Genomic DNA, 14,404 nt, shown 5'->3' with positions numbered 1-14,404 from the left:
TTGGGGAGCCCTCTTTTTATCAGCCTGCTTTTTATAGGTTTCAAAAGTCTTTTTTAAAGCAGTTTTTGTGTTTCTCCAAACTTCTTCCCACCCCCTCACCCACTGGTCAAGTGTCTGGGAAGCGGAGGGCACCTGAGGATATTCAGGTATTGGGCTGAACTCTTTTCCTGTGGCCACTCTGAAAGGCGTGTAGCCGGTGCTGCTGTGCACAGAATTATTGTACGCCACCTCCGCAAAAGGGAAGAGATCAGTCCAGTTCGTCTGTTGGTAAGAAATGTAGCACCTAAGATATTGCTCCACCATTTTGTTAGCGGATTCTGCAGCCCCATTGGTGGCAGGATGAAAAGCAGAGGATAACCCTTGAGATGATCCAATTAATTTAAGAAAACTCCTCCAAAACTTCGCTGTGAACTGCATCCCCCCTGTCCAAAATTATTTGCTTAGGGGCACCATGCAGCCGGTAGATATGCTTCAGGAACAATTTGGTCAGTCGTTGGGCAGATGGGAGTCCTTTGCAGGCGATGAAATGAGCCTGCTTCGAAAACAAGTCTATCACAGTCCAGATGACAGTATTTCCTCTACTTTCAGGTAGGTCTACTATAAAGTCCATAGCTATTTTTTCCCATGGTTGAGAAGGGCCTGCCACGGGTTGCAGTAATCCAGGGGTTTTCCCTGGAATTCTTTTCATTGTGGCACATACAGTACAACTTTTTACATAGTTTTCCACATCCTTTTTCAGACCCGGCCACCAAAATTGCCAGCAGGTGAGGTGTAGGGTTTTCAAATATCCAAAGTGTCCAGCCTGTTTTATATCATGGCTGTGTTTGAGAGCATTAAGATGGAGGGCTTCTGGCAAATATAGTTTCCCCCCTTTGTAAGCCAAGCCATCCCTGCACGTTAGGGAGGTTTGATTATCTTTGAACCATTGATCGGTGAGGAGCTCTCGTTTTATTTTCTTTACTCCAGGGTCATCAGGATTGGGGACCCTGCGAGATGTAAGTTGAGCGGCAGTTTGTGGATTGGGGATAATTGCCTCGTTAACCTCCTCCCGTTCACTTTTGTATTGGGGTAGCCGGGATAGCGCATCAGCTAGGAAGTTTTTTTTCCTCCTGGTATGTACTTTAGAGTGAAGTTGAAGTGGTTAAAGTACTGTGCCCATCACACTTGTTTTGGGGACAATTTACGGGGAGTTTTCAGTGCTTCTAGATTTTTGTGATCTGTCCATACCTCAAATGGCACCTTGCTCCCTTCTAGATAGTGTCGCCAGTTTAATAGCGCCTATCTAATCACGAAGGCCTCTTTCTCCCAGATTGCCCATCTCTGCTTGCTCTCAGTAAATTTCCTAGAAGTGTAGGCGCAGGGTTGCAGGACCCCACTTTTGTTCTTTTGCAGTAACACAACTCCAACTGCCACATTGCTGGCATCAGCTTGAATCACAAAGGGTTCCCCTGGGCAGGGGTTCTTTAGGACCGGTTCAGCAGCAAATAGTCTCTTTAAATTCTCAAAAGCTGTTTGACAGCCCATTGTCCATGCTAGTGGTTGGTCCGGTCGTGGCTTCCCTCCTCCTTTGCCTATTTTGAGTAGTTCTGTAAGGGGTAGGGCAATCTCAGCAAAAGAGGGGATGAATTGACGATAAAAGTTGGCAAACCCCAGAAAGCTCTTGAGCTGTTTGCGAGTCTTTGGGGGCTGCCATTCAATTATAGCTTTCACCTTGGCTGGGTCCATCTCAATACCCTTGTTGGAAATTCTGTAGCCAAGCTAATCAGGTTTGGTGAAATTCACATTTCGACAATTTGGCATAAAGCTTGGCATTCAATAGTTTCTTTAACACTTCTCTCACCAGCTTTATGTGATCAGTCATATTCGTGCTGTATATCAGGATGTCATCAAGATACACCAAAACCCCTTTGTACAAGTGATCATGTAGGACCTCATTAATCAACTGCATGAATACAGCTGGGGCCCCCTGTAGTCCAAATGGCATGACTGATAGCTCCCCATAGGACAGTTGAAGGCAGTTTTCCACTCGTCTCCCTCCTTTATTCTCACCCGGTAATATGCCTCTCTCAGGTCTAATTTCGTGAAGACACTCCCCTTAGCCAGATAGGTTAATAAGTCCTTTAGGAGGGGGAGGGGGTATTTGTTTTCCACACTCACAGTGTTGAGACCCTTATAGGCTACGCAGAGACGAAGAGACCCATCTTTTTTCTCTTTGAACAACACAGGGGCTCCCACGGTAGATTTGGCTCGTTTGATAAACCCCCTCGCTAGGTTTTTGTTCACATATCGCTGCATCTCCTCCATTTCAAGGGGGGACCTAGCATACATTCTCGGTCATGGGAGTTTGGCTCCTAGCACCAGTTCGATGGAGCAGTCATTGGGTCTGTGAGGGGGTAGGGCATCATATTCTTTTTCACTAAATGCCTTCGCCAGGTCCCGGTATTCATTGGGGATGACTGGTTCGCCTGGAGGCGGTGAGGTGGCCATGTGCGCTCGCTCATTGGGTGGCCTAAGGTGCCCTGCAACATCCGTTGAATCAATGGGGGGATTAGGCCCTATAGGTAGTCTCACAGTTCTCATTCCTTTCTCCCACCAGATAAACGGCTTCCATTTGTCTAACCAGGCTAGCCCTAGGATCACAGTCTCAGTCATTTTTGGAGCCACTAGGAAGCGAATAAACTCCCAGTGCGCACCTATTTCTAGGCGTAAGGGCTCAGTTACTTGTGTGACAAGAGTCCCTCCCATGAGGGAGCCATTGGCTTGCTCAAACCTCATGGGTTCAGAGAGCAATTTTGCTCGTATGCCCAATTTCATGGCAAAGGGTAAGCTAATAATACATCGGATGCATACAGAATCAATTAGCACATTTAAGTTCATTTGTACCCCCGATTTAGGGATTATAAATTTGGCGGCTAGCAAAAAAGGCGGGATTTGTCGACTCACCATTGGGTCGTTCTCCCCTTCGTCATCGCTGTCGAGAGAGAGTAGAGCGGGGAAGGATCCAGCCTTAGTCTCGGTGTTCTGTGTGGGGGATGCGACTTGGGCAACCAGTTCTTGTTTGATTCATTTGGATTTTCCTCTCGGTGGCTGCTGATCAGATTTCTTCTTCGCTGCAGGTCTCGGTCTGCTCTGCTGTTGGGGGTAGGGAACTGGGCAGTTCGCTGCTCGATGTCCCTGTTGTCCGCATTGGAAGCACACGAGTGGCGGCCCTGCAGATAGCCTGGGTCTTTTGGTAGATGTAGTTGTTGGGGGTCTCCAGGGGGGGTTGTCGTCTGGGTTGTTCTGTTTTTGGTTCAATTTCAGGTGAGGGAGGCTTCTTATAGCGAGTGAGCTTAATGTCTAGCTTCGCTGCTGTCTGGTACCACTCCTGTAGCTGATCAGGTACTTCCCGATAGATGCAGGCCTGAGAGAGGTGATCGTCTAATCCCTCAATGAAGTGATGGATTAGGGATTGCTCAGGCCACCCCTCTATTCGACCTGCTGTCTTGCGAAACTCTTGCACATAATCCAGGGCAGGCCTACCAGCTTGTTTTATTTTGTGGATCTGTTCTGCTGCTTTGAGGCCAATGGATGGGTCCTCAAATCTTTCTCAGTCCTAGGAGAAAAAGGTGGGGATCTTCCAGTTTGGGGGCTTGCTCACTATGTAAATTATTCAGCCATTCAGATGCTTCTCCCTCTAGGTTGGACACAATAACATCGACCATGGCACCTGGGTCCGGATAGAGATAGGCCCAGCGATTCGAGTGAGAACACACTTGGTTCAGAAAAAAAATCAGCTTATCTGGGTCCCCATCGAAGGTTGCTCTGAAAGGTGGTGCAAATACAGGCTGTTGCGGCCCCCACTGGGGCTGTTGCTGCTGGCCCCACCATGGCTGCTGGTTCCATGGCTGCTGGACCCCCCTCTGTGCTCGTGGCCCTCCCAGTTGTTGTTGGCCTCATCCTGCCTGCTGATCCTGCCTGCTGATCCAAAAGCTGCTGAGCTGTCAATGTGGTGCCCCCAGTTGCAGTTGGCCCCACCCTGGCTGTTGTTGCCATACTGGTAGTACTGGCCTCTCGAGTTGTTGGAGGTCTTCCACAGGTTGCCGTCTGGGCGGGGTTGCTGCTATCTTCTCTGCTGCTGGCCGGCAGGGGCTGGTGGTGCCCCCTGCTGCTGTAGGCCTCTCAATGGTGGCTGTGCAAGTGGGGGTTGTAGTGGTCTTCTCTGCTGTTGGACTGCAGGGGCTGGTGACGCCCTCTGCTGCTGCAGGTCCCTCAATGGCTGCTGGATGAGTGGGGGTTGTTACTGGGCCTCCCTCATCTGTGGGCCCACCGGCTGTTGCTCTCCTTGCTTTTGCCCCAAGCTGCTGCAAGGTCTCTATTAGTTGATGTAAGCTCAGAGATGGCTGAGCACTCATCTGTGGGGGTTGCTCAATTCCCCATTGCTGTAGGGGGCCCAGGCTGGGGTTTTCTCTCTCCGTGGGGCTGGAGGCCCTGGCAGGGGACCCCAGGGTCTGAAAGTCTGTTTGATCTGCGAGGGAGGGGCTGGGGGCCTCTCTCAATGGGAGCTGCTCTTCGCTCCTCACTTCTAATTCTTCAAATCTTTCTGCCAAGTATTCTAATGACCCACTGCAAGCTGCAGGTGGGTATTTCCACTCACCTGAGTCTTCGGTGACAGACAGCCGGGCAGCTCTCCACTGGTGTGGGGGATGCGATATGTAAGAATCCCTTTGTCGTAACTCACGCTCATCTGCTAGCAGGCCTGTATGGAAGCCTCCAGAGCCTCCGCTCGGCTTATCCCAGTCCGATGACCAAATCAGCTCTCCTGATAGTTTTGGCTTTGCTCCCAGCTGGGGGATCTGCAAGAATTTCTTCTCCACCCGCTGGCTAGCTGTCGTTCCCCTCCCTGGGGAAGCTGCTGCTGCTGTCGCTCCCCCCCCCTGGGGAAGCTGCGGCTGGGGGGGTGCTGGCCTCAGGCATTTCTTCCTCTTCCATGGTGAGATCTTCCCCAAATCTTTGTCAAACTATCCCCGTTAGTTTAGAGATAGTGACTGGGGTAAGGGACCCCTAAATGGTTTTAAAAATTTGTGGGTTTCGGCTTGATGTCATGGTTCTGAAGAAGCAGCTTTTCAAAGAACTTTGAGGCTTTATTTACCTTAAAGAATCCTTTTATTGCTACATAGCTTCGGCACGTACATAATGAAGCCAAAAACTAAATCCTCCCACCCCCAATCACCCGTAACAAAGCATAACTCACTCCTTCATTTTACAGTCATCAATCACGTTCTCCAATTAGTTTGAAGTGTGAACTGTCCCTCCCGTAACTCCTCTGGTTACAGCTGACCTTGGCAATGCTGTACTGAAATATTGTTGTGATTAACTATCATACTTTCCCACCCGCTATTTTAACATTGTCTGCTTTAACTCTAGAAGTGATATGCAGGCTAAATAAAACATGTTTGCTTCTTCATATATGGCAAGCAAGAACATCCGATGTTAGCAGTCTTGACATAGTTCTCCAAACTTTTCTGGCAAATGCTCCATCGAAGGACTGAGGGAGGTGGTTAAAGGTTTCCACTCTGCTGATTACTCCCAGTCCGCAGCCCTCTTGGTCTTCCACTCACTTCCCTGGGTTATCACAATCCTCGATGGGATCACCGGGAACTCCATCTCGGCAGCCTTCTTCACACCGCTCATTAATTGGGCTTTTCTGGCATAGAGGAATCCCGCCACAGCTCTTTCTTCACGTACTTGGGGCTGCCCCGTCTTCTCCGCTGTCACCTTGGACCGCATTACCATTGGTTGCATTCTGAAGTCCAGCTGGGTGGCCACCGGTGTTTTCCAAGGAAGGATCAGCCCCAGCTTGGCTGCGGTCTCGGTCTTCATTTCCATTCCTGACATCATTATGCTACAGTCCTCTTGGAAGGCTCCAAATAGGCTGCACTCATAATTTCAGGAGAGCTGATTTAATGTCAACCGTCTGAATACTGAATCCAACATTGAGTAAACTCTATGGCCCTGAGGTGCGATAAAAGATCAACTTTATTGAATACACATCTCAGTACTGAAGAAGCAAAATCAAATCTGGTTAGTTAACAATAGTTCTCCATAACCCCCCACCCTCCAAGTGCTCACGTTCCCCAATCATATTTCTTTGGTTTGTTATGAGAACGGTCCACTTCTCTGTCAGATACCTGATTCTGTGACCTTGGTTCTCACAGTCCATAGATGGCTTCTTAAAATCCTGTTTCTCCTAAGCTTCCCCTTCTCCCTGCTTTTATGGCAAGTTGAGTAGCGACAGAGATTAGCAAGCATTTTAGCAATTCAATCTTGACACTTATTTATGTTATGGCTTACAATAGTCAAAATAGATAAAATGTATCTTTTCCCATTAAAATGTATTCATTTTTTATAATTAATTTCAAAATCATACAGTGTAAGTATTCCAAATTTATCTGGACCCTAATATGTTTATAACTTTCTTTGGTCAAAATCTTATTTAGCTTTATGCCATTTATTTCAAAAAATTTAAAGTTCTTAAGCTTATTTTTCTTCAGAGTTGAATTTAAAACTCAACTGTTAATTTTTCAAACTTCCCATTCTGAGGATCTCTAATAGTTTTAAGATTAGGTTAATATGTAATTTCTGAAGTGATTAGAAAGTGAGGTTTTCAAACCTAATGGCCTTTAAAATGTTCCACCACAATTGTGAACAAGATAGCTAATCCTGTCATCCCCCACCTCTCATATTCACTGAAAACTGCTGTATTGCGGCATCCTTACAACAAACAACTGTCTGGAGTACTTGGGGAATGATTTCCAATTCTCTTCTTATCCAGAAAAGTACCATTCACTGGTTTCTTGGTCTTTGCTGTGGTTGTCAGGTTTGCTTTTGCAGTCTTTGGTTTGCTATACCTCCCCCAAAATCCACCCTAATTACAAATATACTTGCAAACTTTATTAGAAACTACTTAATAGGAGATCTGTATTACATTTGTGCAGTATTCATTGTTTTCTACAGAGTGGTATTATTGACTTTTCAACATTTTTAAGTTTCATCAGTTTCTTTTGCCTCTTTGACTGCAAAAGTTATATATCAAGTATGAAAAAAATCCCTACTTTATTTTCAAAATATATGATAAATAAGCCCATTTTCAAAGATGATGTATTAGCTCCTCTTAATAGTTAACAGAACTGAACTTTGTGTCATCACATAAGTAAACTGATTTATGGTACCAGTTTTTCAGAATTAAACCTACTTTGATGACAGGCTCGGGTTCATGAAAACATATACTACAATAAATTAATTAGTTTTTAAGACATCAGTGATTTAAAAAATAATTCAGGTAGAACAATCTGGAGGTATTGGGCAGAAGGGGTCAGAGGATCTATTTCCTATTGGTTTATAGTAGCTAGGTAGCATTTTATTTTCTATTGTACTGGGCAGAGATTAATTATGCCAACCACCAGGCTGACATAACATACTGTACTATTCCAGTTCCAGCATTATTTCAGAACATAACAAGATAACAAGAGAACCTAGAATTCTGCAGATCTTCAACTGGCTCTGAAGGTTGCCCTCCACATAGACAGAAGCCTTTCTGGGCCATCTCATAAAAATGTCAACATATACAATGTTCTATTAACCAGTCTTGCAGGAAAAATACAATACTCTTTTAATAGATTTTGGAATATATTTATTTTAATCCTCTCTTATATTTCCAAATACAACTAAAATGGAACCTAGTTATCTTTTCTTTCTTTTAATTTGAATTAAAATATAATAAGAAGGATATTGCTTAGATCTCTTTGGAGATTTTTAGAGTAGCTGAATAACTTTTCATGTAGAATTCATCGTGTTTAAATCAAAAGCTGCAAGCCTCCATCTATAACCAGAACAAGGCCTGTTACATAAGGAGTTTCTAAAAGGAATGCAATACTTTGAGCAACTTCCTGTGGCTGCCCAAATCTTCCAAGAGGAATTGTTTTTTTCAGCTCTTCTTCTTTCAAATGGGTTGTCATATCTGTATGAATGAAGCCTAAAAAAAGAGAAGGGAAGAGTTTATGAAATAAAATTCTCCTGACATTAGTGTCATATGGCTTCAAAATTTAAATATCACCGCTGGACAACTAGGAGTCATTTCAAGAAAAAAACTTTGCATCCAAATTAGCAGAAAGTTATTTAATCCATAGTGCACTGCAGAATTAAATAAAATTTCCTTTACATAAAGGTTTGGCGAGAACAGATAAGTTATCAATGCTTGACAACATATTCAGGTTTGAAGTGAAAAAGGCACTCATACACAGATCTGAGGGAGGGTCATTTCATGTCAAGTGGTCTGGGGGTCCCTGCTCGACCATCACGGATTTTGATGAAATTTTGTGTGAACATGCACACACATCACCAATGAACATTGGTAAAGTGTTACGTTTGCCGATGCAATACTTGCGGAGATATAGTCATTTGTTTGACCCCATACCGCAGCCTTCTATAGTATGACTCTGAGATTCCAGCAACTTTGAGACATAATATCTCCAGCAATATTTTGTTGAGAGAAACAAAACTTGGCCATCTTGTACAACTTTTTGTACTCTATTAAACAAAATAATAAACACATTCTCATGAGCGATCTCCATCTAGATAATTTGGAGCAAAGTTGGCCGAAAATACTGCGGTTCAAAAAAAAAAAGTTTAAAGTTTGGCTTTTTATATCTCTGGAAGGAAAGGTATGATAAACGTGAAACTTTACATGTAATAAGTTAACAACACAAGGTTTTCAAATATAAAATTTCATTCTCCTATTGCTTTCCAATAGTTTACAAATTGAGTGTAAATTTGACGTTTTTTATAAAAACACCAAAAATAGGGTATTTTCAGCCCCCTTTTACAAAAAAAAAGACCTTCTGGAAACTCTGTTAAATAATTCTCATTGGAAAGATTTAGATTTAGAAACCCCCTAAAAAAGTAGGGTTGGTTCTTCATTGCTGACATATAAAGCCCTAAAAATAGGGACAAAGTTGAGGATATTGCTATGGCAACGTCACATGTATTCTATTTTTTTTTTGTCTTGTTTGTTTTATATAGACATCATTACTACTACTATATTGCGTTGGTCCATGGTGACATTGTCACTACCAGTTCAGGCACTTGAACCAGCAACCCTGTCACCATAGGGGGCATGCCGGATAGCCGTGCAACACCAGCCACGGGTGGGTTTCTTGGTTCAGGATCCCAAGCCTGTAGTTTGGTTTCTTCCTTGAGGTTCCAAAGCCTTGTGTGGGTATCTGTCCGGTTCCCAAGCCGACAATTGGGCAGCTTATCCTAGATTCCCAAGCCTAAAGTGGGTATCTTATATGGTTCCCAAGCCGAAGTCCGTACTGTTCGTATGAAGTGCCAAATTCCAACAATCGCTTATTTATTATTGAATTTACTTACCACGTTCTTTAGCATTGCTTTTGGGAATTGATACTGTCGATCTGACGACATAACTGAAGGTGCTGGAAGCATGCAAATAAGATGTGGTTCTGGAACCCAACAAATGTCTTCCAGGCCAATAAAATGAATGAGCAGGGCCTCGCAGATGCATAAATGTTACCAACACATTATTTTGTTCGATCGAAATTTCCATGACGTTGCCTACCCACCATTTTATGTCATAAATGCAGGCAACATAAAAACCAGGAAATATGTCGGCCAATTTTAAATTTGGATCAACGATATTGGACATTTTGGCCACAAAGTTAATCATGTCATTTGAAACTTTGCTGACAGAAATCGAATTTGAATCAACTGGCACAAACTAGTGATGATCTCTTGGGCCAACTATTGTGCTGATAACTTTCCATCTTTCTTCTTGCAGCATCCTGCTTTCTTCAATTTCTTCCTTCGGAACATATATATATTTAATTCCGTGAATGTTTCTGTCACAAAAGTTAAACAGATCTGTCGGTGTCAGTATTTGGTCGGTTGATGGTCGCTGGAGGCTGGCTCGAGCAGCCAAATGTTTAGTCGTGCCACCAACTCCGTCGCATGGTGATTTGCCGTGACTTGTGCCGAAAAAATTCCATTCGGCCTCAATTTCGAAATCATGTTTGTGATTGCACAGATTGACGAAATTTTTGTAATTTTTGTATTGCACCGCTGAACTGTCACTAAAGTAGTATATTCTTGTAATCTTCATTTTAGTTGTCAAAAACTCAATCAACTTCCGAATGAACACGTGTACGGAAACTGTATCATGTTTCATATGATCAGAAATTATGCAACAGTTGACAAGTTGTAATGCGCCATCTTTATCAGCATAATAAGCGACGAACGGATGCACTGTGGCTTGCGAATTCTCCCAATGAAAGCCTTGAACAGTATCTTGGACAACAAATGAGTAATTCTCCGCAAAATCCATCAGTACAATCAGTTCGGTTTCTTTTAGGCCGACTTTCAACGACTTCAAATATTCGCTTTGATGTTTTGAAACGAAGTGGTGGCCAGTCAGTTTCCACATTTTGCTAGCAAGTTTTTCGATGAAGCCGTCAACAGTGAGAACATTTGTTTCCAGCGTTTCGCAGTCAGTATGAACCCATTGTTTGAATTCTATTGATTCTTCCGAATCCCAGTCCTCGAATATTTCGTCCAAATGCGCTATCAGTGCCTCTTCAACAGGGTAGTTTTGGCATCGCTACAACATACAATCTTTGGTGTTCAGATCGCAAACTGCCTTTCCCATGAGCAGCTTGTAGTCCTCTTTAATGTTGGCACCTTGTAGCATAAGCTTAACATTTTGATGAATGGTGCAGATGCAGATGGGATGTGTGCCTGAGGCACAGACGGTGACACCACTTTGGTCTGAGTTCACAGAATTTGGAGAAACCAATTTCAGTATCATATTTGTTTCAATATGCCACATACAGTTCTTTCAGATTGCACAATAGCAACCGCTTTTGTTTGTGAACCTTGACGCCATCAAGCTGAAATGGAAACACAATCCTTCTTGCCGGGGCACATCCTGCTAAATTCGTCATCCTCATAGAAATCTCGAACTCTGTAGGTGATTTCCTTTGGCAGCGGTTTGCCAACTTTTGCATCTGGTAGTGCACAAATGCCTCTTTCTTTAGTTTTCTCACTGTTTTAACCATACATTCTGAAATGTCAAACGTTTTTGCTGTCACTGGTATTGACCAACTCTTTGGGGCCAAAGTCAATAATTGAACTTTCATCAATCTATCAGATATTTTAATTTTTGTTTTCATGTCTTCAATTAGGTCAGCGTAATCCTGGCATGACTGGCATTCCTTAGCAGCAGACTCACTAGTTTGCCCAATATCTTCAGCTGCTACTCCAGCAGCTAACATTATTTTGTCTGCTACCACTTTCTGCACACGTTCAATTTTTCGTTTCACATAGCCAGTTTTATCCCTACTGCTCAACTTCCGAATTTTTAACAAAGAACTCCCTAAATCGGTCAAACTTTGATTAACAGTGTCCGAAATGTCCATATTGTAATTATCCGATGACGAAGAGTCTGACATGCTTTGGACCATGGAAACATATTTGGCTTTACACTTGGAACAAATCTTTTGACCCAGCTTCACATTTCTTTTTACCACTTTTGTTAAATCATTGGACATAGCTAGATCGACTTTCAACAGCCCATGTTTAGCTACGTGATTTTGTTTGTCAAATGGGTTGCAGCACGACTTTTGCTTCATGTCATACTTTTTCAGATACATCGCTTTGCGATACAAGCAGATTTGGTCATCGTCTGTGAGCTCAACCTTCGATCGCCGAGTAATGAGTATTTTTTCTTCGGCGGACAAACTGTGCACATAATGCAGCCCAATTTCGTTAGAATAAAATGAACCATGGTGACAATTTTTCTCCAACAGCACATTTGGGCAAAGTAGGATTGCCAGTTGACTTGTCGACATCCATTTTGCATATTATGGAAATTCACAATAATATAAAGTGTATTACTGCAAAATCTGAAACACAGAAGTTATATAAGATTCTAATGTTATGACAGAAATATGACAACTACACCTGTACAGTTCAGAATCCTATAGCCGCAACAATGCTAACGTGTGGCGTCACTAAATTACTTACAGCACGTTTAACTGCTGTCATTAGTGTAGAAGCACTGCTAGTAGAGTAACAGATTGATATAGCATGCAAGAAATGAATTACACAATTTAACTTCCAGCATAAATGACAACAGCACAATATAAAAGAATGCATGTTGACATACATGATGTTGCCTTAGCAATGTCCTCAACTTTGTCCCTATTTTTAGGGCTTTATACGTCAGCGATGAACCCTACTTTTTTAGGGGGTTTGAAACATGCTCTTTCTAATGAGAATGATTTAACAGAGTTTCCAGAAGGTCTTTTTTTTGTAAAAGCGGGCTGAAAATACCCTATTTTTGGCATTTTTACAAAAAACATCAAATTTACACTCAATTTGTAAACTATTGGGACAGCAGCAGAATGAAATTTTATATTTGAAATCCTTGTGTTGTTAAGTTATTACACGCAAAGTTTCACGTTTATCATACCTTTCCTTCCAGAGATATTAAAAGTCAAACTTTAAACTTTTTTTTGAGCCGCAATATTTTTGGCCAACTTTGCTCCAAATTATCTAGATGGAGATCGCTCATGAGAATGTGTTTATTATTTTAATAGAGTACAAAAAGTTGTACAAGATGGCCAAGTTTTGTTTCTCTCAACAAAATATTGCCAGAGATATTATATTTCAAAGTTGCTGGAATCTCAGAGTCTGCGGTATGGGGTCAAACAAATGACTATATCTCCGCAAGTATTGCATCGGCAAATGTAACACTTTACCAATGTTCATTGGTGATGTGTGTGCATGTTCACACAAAGTTTCATCAAAATCCGTGATGGTCGAGCAGGGCATTTTTCTGAAATCAGACCACTTGACATGGAATGATCCGGGAGGTTTCTGTACTTCCACGTATGCTACATATGCAAACATACTCTTAAAACTAAATGAAATTTCATATATGACATAGACACAAAAACACACACATACATAAAAATTAGAAGGCAATTCATATTCATAGTCTTAATGTTTATTTGGATGCTCTTTCATAAGTCTGACAGTTCTTAGTTGGGCTTGCTCCAAATAAAGTATTTGCAGGATTGTAATTTTAGCAGAGTATAATGAAGAGACATACGAATTTAATAAAATCAGCAGAGACTATGGCTGAGAAATATATTTTTTCTTGGATGTAAAACTGGAGGTTTTACTCAAAAGGTATAGTTTGAAAATGGTATTAGTATGAAAACAGTACATCATGAGAAGAGGAATCTATTTATATGTACCAATATATGTTGCTCAAGCACAGTACCACAGTATCTTCACTTTTTCTTTAAAATGTACATATGCATTTATATTATATATGGACATACTTTCAGGTACAGTATCCAGTATTTACTCCCGCTATCTAACACCATTTGTCAGGATCTCAAAAAAAACTTATGTGGCCACTTCAAGTGCCTCCCGTATGTGTGTACAAGTACAGTCAACAATCAGGACTGTCACTGAAGTAAATTCGCCATCATCTGGAAAAAATTGTATATACTACAAGTACCCCTAGCAACCATTTTAATTTTCTTTAACTACTGAATATCAAGCTGATATAATTTTGAAATAGAAATTTTGGAGAAATAACCACCCCATCTTTTATATAGCTATGTGCCCATGTTTTGTGACTTTCATATTCCAGAAATACTGTATCTTATGTGATAAAGAATAAGTAACTGAACCCAAAACACACCTGGAACAACCATGTTGACTCGAATGTTCTTTCGTGCTACTTCTTTAGCAAAAGAGCGTGAAAATCCAACTAATCCTGCTTTGCTAGCACTATATGCACTCTGACCAGCATTGCCTTTTAATCCAACAATACTTCCTAAAATAAACATAAAAGTAATAAAGTCCAAATTTAAAATTTGTAATTATAGACATTCAATTTACAATAACAGTATTGAATGTTGATAACTTAATTTAAAAAATTGCCCATTTTATTTTATTCAATTTGTTTGAAGGACTTACAATGAAGATTTGAGCTTTCATTTGGATAAAATAACTTATACATATCCAATATATACCAACAGTAACTGTGGTGAATTAACAGGACATAAATATAATTACCTTCTCTGTAGTTTTTGTTTTTATACATACTTGAAATAATATCAAATACAATAAATAAATAAAAGGGGCGTTGGTCTTACCTGAACGCCATTTCTCAGCATGATGATGGATAATCCACTTGATTGGGTTTCCTGAAGTCCCTTGTACCCAATAAGACTAAGTCTGAGATAGCCACGCCTCCTGCCTGGCCGCACATGCCCAGTTCTGACGGAGGCGAAGCAACAGACAAAGCCAGGCGTGTTGTTCTCCAGACCCCTAT

At 41.8% G+C, this 14,404-nt stretch overlaps 1 protein-coding gene across 3 annotated transcripts in view; it reads right to left on the bottom strand.

Annotated features, from left to right (window-relative positions):
* Positions 1-7,412: 7,412 nt before the first annotated feature.
* CBR4 (carbonyl reductase 4) overlaps positions 7,413-14,404 on the bottom strand; it is a 39,652-nt gene continuing 32,660 nt past the window's right edge. For all 3 annotated transcript variants that reach the window (XM_015816546.1, XM_015816547.1, XM_015816548.2), the window contains exons 5-6: positions 13,769-13,903; positions 7,413-8,014 (exon numbers count right to left, since the gene is read on the bottom strand). In XM_015816546.1, the coding sequence (XP_015672032.1) occupies positions 7,836-8,014; positions 13,769-13,903 (314 nt within the window). In that variant the 3' untranslated portion in view covers positions 7,413-7,835. The remainder of the gene's footprint in view (positions 8,015-13,768; positions 13,904-14,404) is intronic.

Source organism: Protobothrops mucrosquamatus, unplaced genomic scaffold (genome assembly GCF_001527695.2).
Source record: "Protobothrops mucrosquamatus isolate PMUCROS unplaced genomic scaffold, P.Mucros_1.0 scaffold464, whole genome shotgun sequence".
In the NCBI taxonomy this organism is placed as follows: Eukaryota; Metazoa; Chordata; class Lepidosauria; order Squamata; family Viperidae; genus Protobothrops; species Protobothrops mucrosquamatus.
Note: the sequence above shows the minus strand (reverse complement) of the source record. Positions and strands in the feature narration are given on the sequence as shown.